The 16,668-nt window shown below is 44.0% G+C and overlaps 1 protein-coding gene across 7 annotated transcripts in view; it reads right to left on the bottom strand.

The window, feature by feature from the left end:
• The window catches only part of SGSM2 (small G protein signaling modulator 2), a 46,521-nt gene that overhangs the window by 25,736 nt on the left and 4,117 nt on the right, over nt 1-16,668 (bottom strand). For all 7 annotated transcript variants that reach the window (XM_032200718.1, XM_032200723.1, XM_032200721.1 and 4 more), the window contains exons 2-3: nt 15,005-15,080; nt 1,330-1,492 (exon numbers count right to left, since the gene is read on the bottom strand). In XM_032200718.1, the coding sequence (XP_032056609.1) occupies nt 1,330-1,492; nt 15,005-15,080 (239 nt within the window). The remainder of the gene's footprint in view (nt 1-1,329; nt 1,493-15,004; nt 15,081-16,668) is intronic.

The raw sequence follows: 16,668 nt of genomic DNA, 5'->3' as shown, positions 1-16,668 counted from the left end.
GTAGAAATGCAGTTTCCATGGAGCAACAATAGTTGGGCACTGTTTTGGGTGAAGTCCATAGTACTTTGCATTTACACAGCCCCTACTCTTCCATTAGCCCATGACAAAACCTCTGCAAGGCAACACACACGTGCAGTGACAATCCCAAGTCAAGAAATAGACAACATCACTGATACCCTTCTTCCCAATATTTAAAAAACTAACTTGAATAAAACACCAGTCTAAATCAGAAGGCACATAAATAATAAATATATCAAAACCAAGTATGTACTTGCTAAAAAACTACATGAGTACATGAGGTCTGATAATTAGAAGAAGCCTAATAAAGATAAGAGCCAGAAAATTACACATAAATATAAGTGCTAATTTAAACAACTGTCAGTTATTGAAGACTTCAATGCAACACAAACATGCAGTCGCTCTCTTGACAAAACCATTTTTACAGCAAGCTGATCAAAAGGCTAAAAAGTTCCTACAATCCACAAATACGTCTTAAGGCTTAGCAGTGCCACTGTACAACAGTCCGTACAAACGGGAGAAAAAATGCTTCTGTCTTGTGTACAATACAAAATACTCTTCCCACAGGCTCATGTGCTGTGATTTTGGAGCACCGCTCCTATGAAGAAAGGCTGAGAGAGCTGGGGATGTTCAGCCTGGAGGAGAAGGCTCTGGGGAGACCTCACTGCAATCTCAAGTCCTCGACTCCAATACAAATTCAGTTGCGCCCAAGCCCAGCGCATGCCTAAATGCACTCCTCCGGTCAGTCTCTCATTGCTGTCCATGTCTTCTCGAGTTCATCCTTTCACCTACTGTTCTTTGTATCCATTAACTCAACCATTTCTGCTGTGATACCCACAAATCAAATCTGTTACTGGTTTGGCAAGAAGCGTGCCAAAGCAGCTTTTCCAGTAAGTCTGTTCTATCAGTTAAAACAGCTTTTCCAGGGAGTCTGTTCTATCAGTTCCTCTTGCCACCCACATCCCGTCCCACTAACAGTCCAAACTGGTCCATCAAACCCTGGCTGTGAGCGCTCTGTCAAATCACCAGTTATTATTAACTTTTGTTGTTTTGTGTGGGCTGGACACCCCCATCCTCTACACTACAAGAAACCACACAAAACACCAAAGACCCAGTTCCCAAGCTCTCTTTGCTAACTATCAGCTTGATGACACAAAAACATTTGTCTTATAGATACAGACACTAAAGAGTCAAAGCTACAACAAATTTGGCTAATAAAAGACTCTCTGCATGAACCAACAAAAGTCCGTAACCTCTCCAGGCTGCATACACATTGCGGGAATTTTGCTGGTCAACAGACATCAGCCTCACCTGCTTTCCACCTGCTGCTGCAGTTCCTGCACTTTCTTGCATATGTCCCCTGCTACCGCGTACGTCTTGCCAACTTTGGTGAACAGCGCAGCGACCTTGTCAGTCCGCAGGAAGCCAGCAGCCCTGCGCTTCAGCATGTGCAGGAGACATGCTTCCACAACACCTGTAAGAAAGGGAAGGAGATAAATTCATGGGTACTCCTGTCCTTCAGTCTTCTGCTTGGTGATTGTCGTCCGCTAACGCCCACTGGCCAGGTGTGGAGACAAAAGAACAGGGAGATGCAGAGAGAGACAGACAGACTGGATCTCAAAATCAGATGATGCAAGTACGTACCTCATCTGCAACAATAAGCACCTTGTAAGTTACAGGCAGTGGAAGAATTCCCGATTCTACTGAAAATGAACCCTGAAAACTAACCCAAGTCCCAGACAAGACTAAATGGCATGTGGAAACACCACCTGCAGTAGCTAGCCTAGAAGCTCCAGCAGCTGAAGGACTACAGGATGTGTCTGTAATGAGCAGCATTAGTAGAGATGTCCCCTTGATTTTCAGCACTGCTACCCCACTGCTTCACTTTGCAAGACTGAGCAACTACCTGCTGAATGAATACACAAATAAGAGAAGCATTTATGAGGTATTAATAACTTCACATTTTGTGTCTTATAACTCTGGAAAAAAAATAATCTCTACTTGGCTTCCTGCTAACACATCCCTACTACACAAATTAACCTAATGTGTGTTCTGAAAACACTACCATTTGCTCTTAAAGTGCTGAAAACAGCATTAGAAAAGCACCTGGGAAATGCGTTGTGGGATAACAATGACACTATTTTGCTTTCAGCTTTGGAGGCAGGTATGTCTTTAAGCTAAGCAGCAATGGATAAATCTGACAGAAGGTAAACTTTCCATGGGAATCCCTGATTTGCCTGTGGAAGAGCCAGTAGAATTAAATACTGATGGTTTGTGGATTTTAGATTGTAGCCCAGGAGAAGCAACAACCAAAAACCCACTGGGAATTGGTGTGGCAACAAAGCAACAGCGCAAATGGTCTCAGCTCCTGCAGAGCCCTGTTCTGCATCTCCTAGGAAATGCACTCGGATTGCATCTCACGAGGCTCCTGAGCAGCACGCCTGACCCTGCTCCCACACGGCTGTACTGCCCAACAAGCCAAAGCGCTGCCTCAGAAGACAACCACCGCTTTGCTTTTGCACCCCTGCCACGTGCAAAAGCTAAAGAGCAGCACTACTCCGCGAAAGAAAGGCCAGGAGCCACGGGCACATCCCTGCCTGGCCCCTCGCAGCATCAGCTTATGCCAGGAAACATCTGCTGCAATCACAGGCCATCCGTAGGTGGCAGAGGCGCTGCCTGTCTGCCTGCAGCCTTACAAGCGGGAGCCCAGCGCTGACGCCATCCCTGCAAGCACGGCTGCTCCTGCTCGGATGCAGGGGGAGCATCTGTGCACCTCATCCAGAAGCAGCAGCGGGGACGGGCGCGTTTGGCTGCCCACAGGTTGTGCGAGGCCAGGCAGGGCGGCACGGGAAGAACAAAGAGCGATGACAGCACGGGGATGTTCACAGCACAGCCCCAGATCCTGTCTAGCAACCATCACAAAGACTCTTAACTCGGCTGCTGTTTTGCTCTGTCTTTCAATTAGAAATGAAGAAAATATAAGAAGAAAAGCAGCTTTCCGGATGCCTGAAGCAACGCACTAATAATTGGTACCAAATCTGAAATGAAGCAACCTGCCTTTAAAAATAACTGCAGAGCGGCGCATTGCTGTTGCTTAGGAAACAGGCTCCCTTCCCACCTTCGCTGTATTTTTTTTTCTTTCTTTAAAACAATAAAATATTGATGAAGCAAATTTAGTGAAAAGCATAGCAGGCACAGCTTTAATTATTCACAAACGTTGCAGCTGCCATGGAGGGCATTTCCACAGCGACTGCCCCTAAAGCTCCAATATTTAATTATTCCATCATGACATTTCTCATCACAAGGACTTGGCGTAACATCAGTACCTGACGGACTGCAACACACATGTAGTGGCTATTTGCAAGGGGAAAGACACTGGTATTCACTCCTGGAAATCCTCAAAATATGTGTTCCACGGGATGAGAGATTAATGCAGCACGTCCAGCTTTATGTGTAAGGTACCCTAAGATCTGGGTTTAGGTTTTAGTCCCAGCTGTAACTTGTGCGACCTTCCAGTCGCTTCATTCGCCTCTACTTCACCACTGGACTGAGGCTAACACTACTATCTCCAACTTTTCTCACAGAGCTCCTCTATGCAAAGGAATTATTGCAGAATAGCTAATTGAATTTGATTTCACACCAGACTTAATGTGCACTGGGTTTCAAACACAGTGGCTTTTATCCGGCTAAGGACAGAGATGTAAGGAGGAGAGAGAAGAGGCAGGAGATGCCGGATGCGTTCCTATTCCAACGCCTGGGCAGAGGAGCAGGTGACGGATGTCACCTCTTCAGTGCAGGGCAGCAGAAAGGCGCCCCTAACACAGCAAGCTGCACAAGAGCTGCACAGCACGTCGGGGGGCAGCCGCCTGGAAGATTCAAGGCCTTTTTGTCTTCTGCGTGCCCAGCGGCAGATGCTCTTATCTCACTGCCCTGCACCTCGTCAGCATCGCCCACAACAGCAGCATGCGTGCACATGCTCCACTTACCTTGTCTCTTTTTTTCCCCCCTCTTTTTAAACCTACCACAAAAACTAGATCTCTGTTTTCTAAACAGTGGATTGAATCAGTAAAAGCACACTTTCTAAAAGGGAAATACATCAGCAATTACAAACTCTTCTTCCTGGAAACCTCCATGCCTCTCCTTCTCTGTGCAGAAAGGCCTCCAAAGTCTGCTGCTCTGCACTTAGGCTGCTTATGCCTCTTGCATTCTGTTAACCTGTAAGAGAATTAGCTTGTTTCTTGACCACCTCTTGGATTTACATCAATTCTCCACGGCATGCTCTTGACATTCATTTTGTAGGCTTGTGGGAATAGGTGAAAACAAACAGAACTCATTTACCTTGCATGTAATACACCCCCTTCTATTGTTACGCTGGACAGTGTCAGAAACGACAAATTTTAACTGAAGACACAAAAGGGCATGGTGTGCACAAACACTCCCCTTCCTCACTCGCACAGTGCCTCAGCATACATTTTCAACCAGCTGCAATTAATGCAGATTATATATTGCACCCACACTCAGACACACATGAACCCAACCACCATCCAATGGAGACAACGCCAAAAATGCATGGAGGAGCTGGGCCAGGGAAATCTTGACAGGACTGTTTTGGGAGAAGAAAGCTGGAGAGTTAGGTAAATCTGGTTTCTGCAAGTTTGCTACCTTTCCTTATTTATTAAGAAATCAGAAAAAGGTAATTGTCCTGCAGTTGCAAAGTGCAGAGCACAGAGATTGCTGCCTGCAAATATAACACAGAGAACGTTTTAGGGGGTATAGTTGGAAGAACCTTTCCTTACTTAAAGAAAATGAGCCATTTTTCCCTTTCTGGAATCTACCAGTCTTGAAAGACATAACAAGAGATGAAGGCTTAGCTGTTTCTGGGGGACCTGGTAAAATCACAAAGACACCAACAGGCAGTTTTGCATACAAACAGGTAGCTTCTACACACACACACATGCTTTTATTTATTCGTCTGCATGCACATGGGTAAATAACTGTTGTAGGCTTTCAAAGCACAGCATAATGCAATCTCCAGCCTGCCTACTGTCGCTGTAGCTACGATATGTACAAGCAAAAACTGACTACAGAAGAACACAGCTACCCATTATGTGCCCACTGGAGGAGCAGCACTGTGCTTGGAAGAAAATCAACACAGCTCAGGTAATTCTTTTCTATCATTCAGCTGACAGCAGCCATCTCAAAATTCATTAACTTCAGCCAATTTTGAGGAACATCCCCCGCAGTATCCACTGCTGAATTTAATTAAGTGCAGATATGTTATTGATTTACAACAAAAATAATCTCTGTCCCCAACAGCTTTAATGAACGTCACATTTTTATGACTTCAGCAGGGATATTTCTTGCAGGGTCAGACCGACAACTTCGCTTTTCTCCTTTTTTGCCTCTATCAAAATCTCGGCAAGAGTTAATGGGCCGAGTAATAAGAGAGCTCTAGGGGTGGGTTTGGAAGGGTGGTAAGCAGAGAAAAGGCCTGTGGAAGGATCATTTATGGGATTTATTTAGCAGATGAGATTTTCCTTAGACAGGAAGAAACACCACAGCTAAATGCCTTGTTTTCATGGAAACTGGGTACAGGGAATAGAATCCATGAGGCTCAAGAAAATAGGAACAAGCAAAAAGAGGAGGATGACAAGCAATAAGATGCTCACGATCTCCAGCCGCTCTTGCTGTACCTAACTCATCACAGACCTGCCCAGCTTGAAACCAATCTCACCCCCAAGTTACAGCATGCCACGTCACTGAGAAGTGCGTGCAGAGCAGGTGAGACACCCAGAGGTACCGCGTTCTGACCAAGAAGTGACTGCAGAGGAGATACCCAAATATGCTCCTTTGTCCCACGGGTACTGCTTTGTGCATTTTAAAGAAGAGGGGAAAACAGTATTGTATATGCTTAAGTCTCAATCCCCTTTTAACATCCTGTTAAAAAGAAACAAATTGCTTCATAGAACAGAAAAAAGGTAAGATTACAGTAAGCAAAGTTCAGTTAAATATTTTCTTTATAATTCCAACCTCAAGATAATGCCTCAGTAGTTACGTACAATCCCTGCTTTATTACCGGGCATTCCTTGATGTGGACGTGCATCAGAGTTATCTGTGCTGATGTGTCGCATCCATTCCTGATGTACTCCTCCAACACTCTCTTTCAGCATATATCCATTTTTCATTTCACCACAAGGTTTTGGCAACTGAAGCTTGCAGCTTCTCTGCAAGTCTGGTACATTTTAACGCTCTTATTTACAGCAGCCCCATCACGGTTACACTGGAACAACACCAGCACTGCTGACAGAGAGATTTAGCAAGGCAGTTAGAGGCACTCTTCCTGCTGTAGCTCATTCTGGCTGCTCAGCTGAGAAGTCACGATGCCTGATGTTAGGCCAATCGTGTGGGCATAAATATGTTTTCGTATTTAATTTCATTTTCCTTTCAAGCTGCAAAAGGTGGACTTTTAAAAACACTTTTTATTACTTTTATTAGCAGCACCTGTGCAATAAACCCCAGGGGAGGTATCCGAATGGACAGTCCTCAGTTCTAAAGATAACTCTGGCTAGGACACATCAGGGCTGGAATTTGGTGACCATTCCTCTTTAAAATCTCGAGCACTAAGTTTCAAGAACCTCAATACTCTTCTGAAAATGGAAGTGTTTCCATTAAACACTATTACGGGCAAATCAAAATAACTGAGGTTTCTCTAAATAATTGAACGTGATCCAATTTGATGGCCCATGACTAACATAAAATGTTTAGCAGAGTGCTGTAAAAAGCATAAGAAATCATATTTCACTTCTCAAGCTAAAAGCACGTGCAGTTTAAAAAATGATTTCACATCAGAGCTAATATTCACTCTTTTCTCCCCTTCTGTAACGCTCTGCTCATTACTTATAAGTAACCTTTGGGGCACAATCAAAAAGCTTTCCAATTTGTGTGAAATAGTATTTGCCTCCCATCAATTATGATAATCTCTGGCACTCTCTTTGGGCTAATGTGTTTATGAAGTGAGGTAGAACCTCTGTAAACTATTTCATAGGCATTATTCATCACTGAAAATGTTCCATTTGTTTTCCAAATAGGAACAGAAATACAGGAAAGCTCGTATTTTGTTTACAAGAGACCTGCATTTCCATAGCTGATTAACTGCACTTTCTAAAATACCAACGCCAAGGATAGAAAGCTAAAAGCATGAAAATAATAAAACGTCCATTTGGACAATGGTTATTTACATCTATTTCTATGTACACTACATCTTTGCAAGCTAAGAAAAAAAGAAAGAGGGGCAACAGATCTCTTATTTTTTTGTCAGACCCCAGGAATATGATGCTATTTAGAAGCCTTGAGACAATTTCCTATAAACCCCAAAGCATAAAGCATCTGTTCCTAATGGAACTGATTTTCAGAGGAACTGCAAACCTGCGACTCCAACTGAACTGCCTGGGAACAGCTTGTTGTGCACACAGACACGCAGGACAGTTCAAAAATGAGGTCCAGGCAAGCTCCAAATCAATTTCCTGTTCCTTTCATGGAACATCTGCTAATAATTTGTTGCCATGCTTTGAAGAGGAGGCAGAGAAAGGGTTTCTCTCAGGAATTTATTTCTCACCTTAAAAATGAACAAAGAAAGGTTTCCCACATTGCTACTTTCCATGATTTTACTGCAAGTTTGTGGATATTTGATATTCTTCTAAAAGCTTTATCATCTTGCAGAATATCACTGGATGAGGATTTCTGCATAAGAACTTATTTAAGAATGCATTTCTATTCCTCAGTTGATTCTATTTTCCTGTTGTAACCTTTAATCCAGTCCTGCAACTTAGGGCCATGAAGGAAAATATTTCTGACTCATGATTTTTCATTACTCGGGGCTGGCAATCATGACGCTTGGTGACTCTGATAATTGCTCGGATTTCAGGTCCTGAACGAGAAAAAGCAGAACACAAGCTCCAGCATCATAGAGTCATTGGTTCCTAATTAGATCTTCTCTTTCAAACACAATTAACTTTGTGCAAAATGGGATAACAAGTCATCATAAAGCTAATGAAGAAAACAGTCCCACAACTAACTGCATTTGTGTTGTTAACCCTTAGGCATGTTACCAGCCTGGGCTCCCAACTAGCACCGCAGGCCCCCCGCAGCTCAGGCACGCTGCTAACCCCGAGCCACCCCAGGCTCCCGGCCCGGAGCAGTCACCAGCCACGCTCGTGTTCAAAGGCCTCCTGCTCTGCCTTTGCCAGCTTTGACAGAGACATTCTGCGGGATTTCAATTAAAACTACTTGATTGCATTCCTGCAACCATTTGCAGACCCTGAAACTTAAGCACTTAACCAATCTCAGCCTGAGCGTCTGGCGGTGTGCTCCAGAAGATGCAGCCTCCCAGCTGCTGCCCTGCTGGCTGCCACTAACCTCCTGTACCTGGTTAAAGCTGGGAAGTAACCGTGAAAAGGTTTGATAAAGAGGCTCTCTGAAATAAAAGCGAGAGGACTTCGTGCCTCACAGCCCCCAGCCCGCCACGCAGGCAGCAGGTCACGCAGCACACGATGCCCTGCCTGGGAACACTGAGGGTGCACTGACACGCACACGGGTTAAAGACGGTGCCTCAGCGTTGCTGTGCCCGAAGGGCAGCACTAACACCAGCCAGGTACTTCACAGAAGAAGCCATTTTCATTCTCGTCAGTCTGGAGCCCAGCTCTGATGTAACACAACCTGTCCAGAGTCAAAAACAGATATTCTGGTCTTGCTGCACTGAAGCATACACAGGGAACCTGGACGAGGTACTGCACACCTCAGAGAAGAATATGAGAGAAATTATCCTGAGAAGTACCACAACATTTCCCTATCGGCTGGGCGTTACGCTATGGACCTGGAGGTCACCCCCAGAATAAAACAGCCTCTCACTGCAGTGCCCTGAACAGAGCTTGCTTTGTGCATCTCCTTCTCCAACATCACACAGGCAGAAGAGAAGAAATTTGGCTGCTACAAAAATAATTTTTTTTCACCTCTCCTGCAGCGCAAGGAGCTCCAAAGGACAGCGGGCACCAAGCACCACGGGAGAAAAGGAACGGAGAGCAGCAGTGACCTAGCGATAAGCCTGTCCAGTCCCCAGCACAGCTCCCGTGCAAACCCCAAAAGGTCCCAGAGGAGGTCTGGTGCCACAGCTGCATGGGACAGCAGGGGAACGCCCCCCCCCACTCTTGTCTCCATTCGCATCCCAAGGACCACGTCGCAGAGGCTCATGTGATGCAAATGTCACGTTACCTTTTCTACTCGTGCACTGCTAACCTCCCTCCACAGCGCAGCAGCTACATTCACTGGGACAAGCAGGGACACTGGATTTACACCTACACAACACACATGTTGACTCTGGTACACCTCAGCTCTCGGTAATCCACCTGATGTTTATGGCTATTATGTCACAGTATGAGAATTAACAATTAATTCACTTAATACACTCAAAATATTTACTTTGAGAGAACAAACTACCAAGACTTATTTTAAACCGTATAAGAACACCTTTAAATTATAAACCAGGTAAAGCATAAATACGTTCAATAAACAATAATTTAATTACAACTCAATTCAAAGTTCACATCTCCTTTAAAACAAATATGAAGTCAATGTTAAACATTTTGTACAATGCCAGTTCTTGGCAGCATCCCTGCTACTCTGAAGTATTAATTACACCAAGCAGAGCGATACAGTTAACTTCACTGAGGAAGTATTGTCTGCTCAAAGTTTGTTTTGAGCTGGAGCAGTTATCAATTTACCTTAAAAATCAAGGCAAATTTACTACATTTAATTACTATTATTACAGGAGCAATATAATTTCTGGCTACATAACTCATTCATGAAGCATCAAGTACACACCGTGCACACAGATTGCTTTCAGTCTTTTCCAGCCGCAGGCTCCCCCTGCCCCTTTCTTTTTCCTCCTTCACCAAATAACGCACACAAATGCAGCACAGCGTTTGTGCAGTCGGGGCAGTTATTGCAGCTCTGCAGACGCAGTAAACAAGCAAAACACGAAGTGCGTTAAACAAACACCACAACGATAACGGAGCAGAGGCCAGGGCAATAAATCTCCCTTTATCTACTAGTCAGATAGGTGATTTAGCTGTAAAGCAGCCCGGCTCTCACACCCGCCTCAGAGTCGGGGCTGCCGTGCTGCACGGGGGCCTGGCGCTCACCCAGGGTGGCAGGGAGCTCGGCCAGGCAGGCGGCACCGCTCAGCACCGCTCAGCACCGCGCACCCACACCTCTGCGCTCGCTGCAGGCACAGCAGAGAGCTTCTGCTCTGCCCTGCCCTGCCGCACAGGGTGCTGACCAGACCTCGGCTCCAGAAGTCACTTTCCAAATTTGTCAAGTTCACTGGAGAAAAAGAACAAAAGGCTGCTGCTGTCCAGCCCCTTTCCAAGGCTCCAGTTAGACTTAGTACAGACGTCTCATGCTCCTCGCAAGAAGTCACAGCATCCTGAACTACGGGAGGAATTTACGAAGAGAAATACTGGAACTGAACATTGGGACTGATTCATAACAACAAGAAAACAGCAGTATTTGCAAATAACGCAATTTTCAGGAAGAAGCTGAAGATTTTCCAGTAAGTTAGGTATCTATCTCAATCAGTTTAAATTAAATTGAGTTAATCTTCAAATCTCTTGTTTCCTTCAAAAATCCTAAACTAATATAATTCATCCTATAAAACAATAACAACAACAATACAAAACCCACACATTCTTTATGATTTAATACAGCAATAAAACTGGGAAAATAGAGTGAAGAAAGAAAACCAGAAGAGTTAACACTACCTATATAAAGTCACAGAAAAAAAATATCACTTTCTAGACACTTACAAAGTTCTGCTTTTAAGTCACAGAGTTTTACTTCTTTTTTTTTTTTTCTTTTGACAAGATGAGGCAGTCTTGTCAAGCACAATTTCACCTTCCAGAAAGTCTTCTGTACATTTTTTCTTTGTGAGTTTATTTATTTATTAATGAGAGAAGAAAATGAGAGTATATATTAAAAGCCGAGCTAATGACATATCTTGACTGGATACAGTATAAAAGAGACCACTTGGAGGAAACAGCCCTGTGAGATTCACATCAGCTACATGCTCTCAAAGGGAGCATGACCAACATTCAGGCAACCTTGTCTTTGGATTCATTCACAAATAAGAAATGTTTTCTGTATGAAACTGATTTAAACAGATTTCTTATTCTTTGCTTACAGCAGCCTGCTGCTGTCAGAACTAAAGACAGGCAACCATGCAGAATAAGACTTAGAGCTGTGGGTAGCTTACAGACAAACGTGGTAAGTGCAATGTGCTGAACTGGAAAGCCCAGCTTGCCGGTAACTGGTAAACACACATCCCATCAGCGATAGATACAAGAAAAGCTTCTTTTTTCTTCCCTCCTTCCCGCGGAAATGTAAAGCTGGGAAGGGCTTGTGCTTCAGGTGACAACGCGGCCAGCCACAAATCCTTTAGGGCAGCTCGTGCAGGGCAGGGTGCAGGAGGAGAGGAGCAGTGTTTGTCCCTGGCCTGCAGGGATGGCACTCGGCTGAACAAGTCACAGACCACACGTAACACGATGTCAGCTGCCATCGCCAAGGCAACGGCACCAGATAACCCAAGCTGAAAACATCCACATCCAGTTCCTAACAGAAACGCCTGTCCACAAAAAATGTAAAAATTGAAACAGAGCCTGCATCAGCTCATTGCGCTTCTGACTGACAGCACAGTATGGGAGAAATTCAACCACGAGCAACCTGCTGCCCGTGTTAATGAATAAACAGTAATTTGGGAAGATGGAAAGTGCAAGTTGTTTTCTCCTCTCACACAGGGCAGCTGCTGAAAGCTTGAGCAAAACGGGCATAACAGCACCCAACCATTCCATGGGTAAGCAGGCTCCAACATCAGAGGGGAAGGTTGTTCAACATCCCAGCTCCAAGCTGAGAAATGGTCAAAAAAGCTTATGCAAATCCCATTTCAATATGCACAAATCCACAGACCCACTATCTAAAATCCTGATCTTGTGCTCATTTTCCCCTAAACATCCGTGATAGCTACTGGGAATTCTGCTTGAGCAAGGTGCTCGAGCCTTGTCTGTACCAATCTCCACATGTGCTGTAAATCACACACGGCACAGCCCAGCATGGTTTGCCCTTGCCAAAACACAAGCAGTTGCCGTAACAGCAGCGTATCTGAAGCAGTTGAGCAATAAACCATCAATGTAGCTCGCTCTGCAGCTGCACTGCTTCTGAGACACAGATTGAGCCCCTGCCTCCAAACGTATTGAAAAAGGCCTGAAAATGAAGATCTGTGCAAGGTCATCTGATCCCCAGCTGCCCTCAGAAGACCGAAGCACACCTGCTGCAGAGGGATTAAAGGATTCCCTGTCCTTACAAACCCGTGTGTACTGTAACAAAGACAGACTTGAGGACATGGGAAAAGTGGCACGCACTATTTAAGTCCTAGTGGTACCTTTAGCCATTTAGGATCTAGGAGAGCTAGGAAATTTTCAGATACTGGTGCAAACAGGCCCTGAAAATCAACTACACCCTGTATTTAAGTGGCTCTTGCTAAACTCAGCCTTGCAGAGAGTAAAATGATTCACAAGAACTCTAAATTTATATCAAAGATTCACTGAAAATGACTCATGTACTGAGCCAATCTAATTTTAAACAAAGGGAAAAACCTCCTGAAGCACACAAAACTGGAATGGGGGAAGAGAACTGCACACACAAAGAACCCCAGCCAGGAGCAGTTGGCCAAACCTACTGGGAACAGCCTGTCCATTCAACTAGCCAAAGTGACGGCGGCAGATTCAGCTTCACCTACTTCTCTTTAAAGTTAATTAAGTCGTACGCTCAAAGCAGCAACCTTTCTGCAGGTTGGAATACTTCCTTAGGACAGGTAGGACTGCTAGGCAATAGTAAGGCAGCTGATGGAGAGTTCTAAGTTCTTCAGACCCTACCAAATTGAGAACGCAAACAGAGTCAGAGCAGGAGAGAGAGAGACAAGTATTAAGATTTTACAGCATTCCTAATTTTGGACAACCAGATTCTAACAGAAATAGCTGCCACCCCAGTACCCCTTACATCAGCATTGCAGCACATCTTACAGGCTGTAATTTCAAAGAGAGAACAGACACACAGCACTAAGAGCAATCCAGAACAAACAGGCAGCCTGCAGCAAGGACACGGAACAAGGGTTTCTTCACCTGCTCCTATCTCAGGACCATTTCCCTGAGTTACTTCTTCTCCTCTCTATAATATAAACACACAGCAGATTACAGGAAAATACTTAACATAATGGCAGATGCAAAACACTGTATATGCAGAGCACATATGACAAAGAATATGGTCATTCATGTAGTAAATCTGGGATTTCTTGTTTCAAACAGAATTGATACAACAGCCTATATTTGCCAAGTTCTTCATGCATCCAGGAAAGCCCCGAGCAAGTGTGAAATACTGATGAACGGTATCAACAGAAAAAGGTCACTGTTCTCAGAATTCTGTGTTCAGTAGTGCGTCAACACTTACTGCTCTAAACAATCCACCTATCTTCAAAGCCAAATCTAACTTCCACTCTTCTTAACCTCTCCACTGCCATTAACATATAACCGGGTATGTTTGGCTGCAATTGCTCCGTTCTGTGCAACCCAGAAGTGTTTAGATGATGGCTATTCTCCAATTATTCTTAAGCATCGCTCTGAGTTAGGTCTTTGATTTGAAGCATGAGGAGAAAGCAGCCAAGAGTTCACAGATGAACATGCCTCTAGCTTTCAGAGCTTTAATTCTCAGTGATACCTTTTTGTGGTATTTTTCCACACACTGAAGTCAGCTGGATAGTGTTAAGTTTTTATTGGCCCCAGTAAATAATGGGCTGGATTACAGAAGCGTAGGACCAACATTCAACAGTTCCTTTTCAGGCACCTGAACAAAGTGACTAAGTCTCCAAAGGAGTACTTGGTATGAACTCCTGGGAGCTGGCCCCTACTGAGAATCCTGCATCGGAGCATTCTTTATCCACCAGCCCACACAGGGTCTGCTTCACTTCATCATCACAATCCACACGCACACAAATCAGTCTGCAGGAACCAAGAGAACAACAGCCAAGTTTTGTAATTTATTCAGCCTTTGATCTTTTCACAGAGAGTTCTGAAACACCAGCTGTCTTTGATGGATGTGATATTATCTCCGAAGAAGTTTTATTTTCTTGTTAATTCTTGGTAATTTCCAAAACACAGCCATGAGGAAAGTCACCAGCACAATGGCTCACTGATTATATTTAAAAATATACAAGAATATCCACAGTGACAAAGCCTAGACCCTCAACCTCTCAAATGCACCATTTTTGTAACATAGCATTCAGGTCACAGCGGAGAGCAGAGAAGTGTTGTGAAGATCTAAAACATGCCAATTACCCAGTGTGGTGATGCTGGCTACAAAAGTCACTGAGGATCACACAGATTTCTGTTGTTGCTCTTCTTTTAAAAGATGGCAACAGCTCTTTCAATGGCTTTCTGGGATGGACTCTGCCACCTTTACTCAAAATGAGAGATCTTATTCTTCAAATAGATTGAGAGAACTTACAGAACAACGTGCCTTCACCTGGAAGGCAGCTGCCAGACTTGAACCCAAGACTGCGAAAACTTTATCTTTAGCAAGTTATTCTCTGGGTTGCAGCTTAATAGTCACTTATCTCCGACTGCATACTTTTAACCTATTAACGCCTCCTAGTAAATCCCTTGTTGTTTTGGCTTGGTACTGGTTTTGGATAATGCCATTTTAAAAAGTTACTTTCTTACTTGTAATGTACACATGGATGTAGCAAATGTAAAGGGAAGTGGCATGGGCCTGAGCTCCATGTTTTCCTAATACTGAAATCCCTGTATTTACCCCCGTCAGCAGAATAAATACATTTCTATAAGAAAAGTAAGACTATGCAGTGTTAATTTTTCTGTGTGCCATTTACCACATAAGGCGATGATATGACTGCTGTCTTCATGTACAAATTTCCTGGTAACCGCTTCTTCCATGATCTGCTTTACCTAAAAGAGAAAAGGAAAAAGAAGTGATTGTAAGATCCCAACGTAAACAAGCACAGCACTTGGGAGTTTCAGTTTGTTTCAACCTTTAATCGCCTTTTCCCCATCAGAAGACCGATAACTCATTTAAGTTACTCTTTCCAGGGAAGAAAAGATAACAGCATTTAAGAAGGGGAAGAGAAGGACAAAACTCAGCACCTTTTTGTGTGATGGGGTAAACCAGTGGGAGCACAAGGACAAGTCTGTTTGGAGCAGACCTCTCAAAAAGACTGAATTATTTCAGGGCACCCAGAACGACCTCAGCAGAAGTTCCAAAGGACTAGCAAGGCTTGTTATATGACGTGTCCTTGGCCTTCCTGTGCACAGTTACTTCCACTCATTAAACAAGACTGTGCATTGCTACACGCTCTTTCCACTTGAGGCACTGTGCTCTTTTTCAAGCAAGAAGTACCTCCGAGCTACCCAGGCATACATCCTAAGCAAGGTTTACGGCGACCTTTCTCCCATTCTGGCTGGGAAGAGAACCGAAGAGCAGACAGACCACAAAAGGCTCGTGGGGAGGTACAAGGCAGCGACATTTTGCAGCCGGTCACACAAACGTTTCCTGACACCGTATCTCTGTGTGAGTGGATTAGAGCAGAAAGAATAGCACATTTTCGAAGAAATCACCATCGGTGTCATCTGTGCCAATCTGGCAAACCAGAAGGAAAGCCCATAAGCATAGCCACATCCTTTGCTGTTTTCTCATCCACATCTGCTAGAAGCGCGGCATCTCCCTCAGTTTGAAAGGAAGCGATACAACAGACTGCCTCTGGAAACAGCCACACCTCTGAGTGCCTGTACTTACATCTATAAAGCACACGTTTTAATGGATGGATGTTGTTAATAACCGGGGACTTCAGATGTCAGAGTAATTACAAAGGATGTTCTCACAGCTCTGCTGTGCCAGACACTATACAAAAATAATACACTACCCATAAAGACGACAGTGCCTTCAGTTAGAGCTTCTAGACAAAATTTAACAATTACAGCAACTAAAATAACATTTATCACACTTCTTACTGATTTAAAACAAAGCTCCCCTACAATTTCAAGGCTGATGCGTCAAGCTCCAGGGGGAATTCGTTACAGATTACTGACTTGCAAAAATTAAGGAAGAAAACAGACAAATCTTCCAATTGGGCCCTTTATAGAGAGGCTGCAGTTACCCTCCATTCATCTGCGAGCTCGTTCCTCCCCCAGTGGCTTTCTTAGCCTGATGCCAGATGAAACCTATTTGCCTCAGTCAACTCATTTATCAGGCACTCATTCCTTTCTGGCCGTGGAGCACCTGCTTCTCTAGAAACAAATCCACAACCATTTTTGGCTTCTCTCATTGTGAGCTATAATTACAGGGTTAGGACATTCTGCCTAAATAAATGCCATATCACTTTTAATATACGGAAGTAAGTGCTATTGTAGAAAAAGATTTAACAAGATACTCTCTGCTACCAACTTTTTTTTTTTTTTTTTTTTTTTATCTTGAAAACAATTTTTATGGCAGCCCTGGAGTCCAACAGAGTGAATTATCTGGCAGGTAATCAGTGTCTCC

This window comes from Aythya fuligula, chromosome 20 (assembly GCF_009819795.1).
Source record: "Aythya fuligula isolate bAytFul2 chromosome 20, bAytFul2.pri, whole genome shotgun sequence".
NCBI classification, from domain to species: Eukaryota; Metazoa; Chordata; class Aves; order Anseriformes; family Anatidae; genus Aythya; species Aythya fuligula.
The sequence above is the reverse complement of the archived record's forward strand: the minus strand, read 5'-3'. Positions and strand labels throughout refer to the sequence as shown.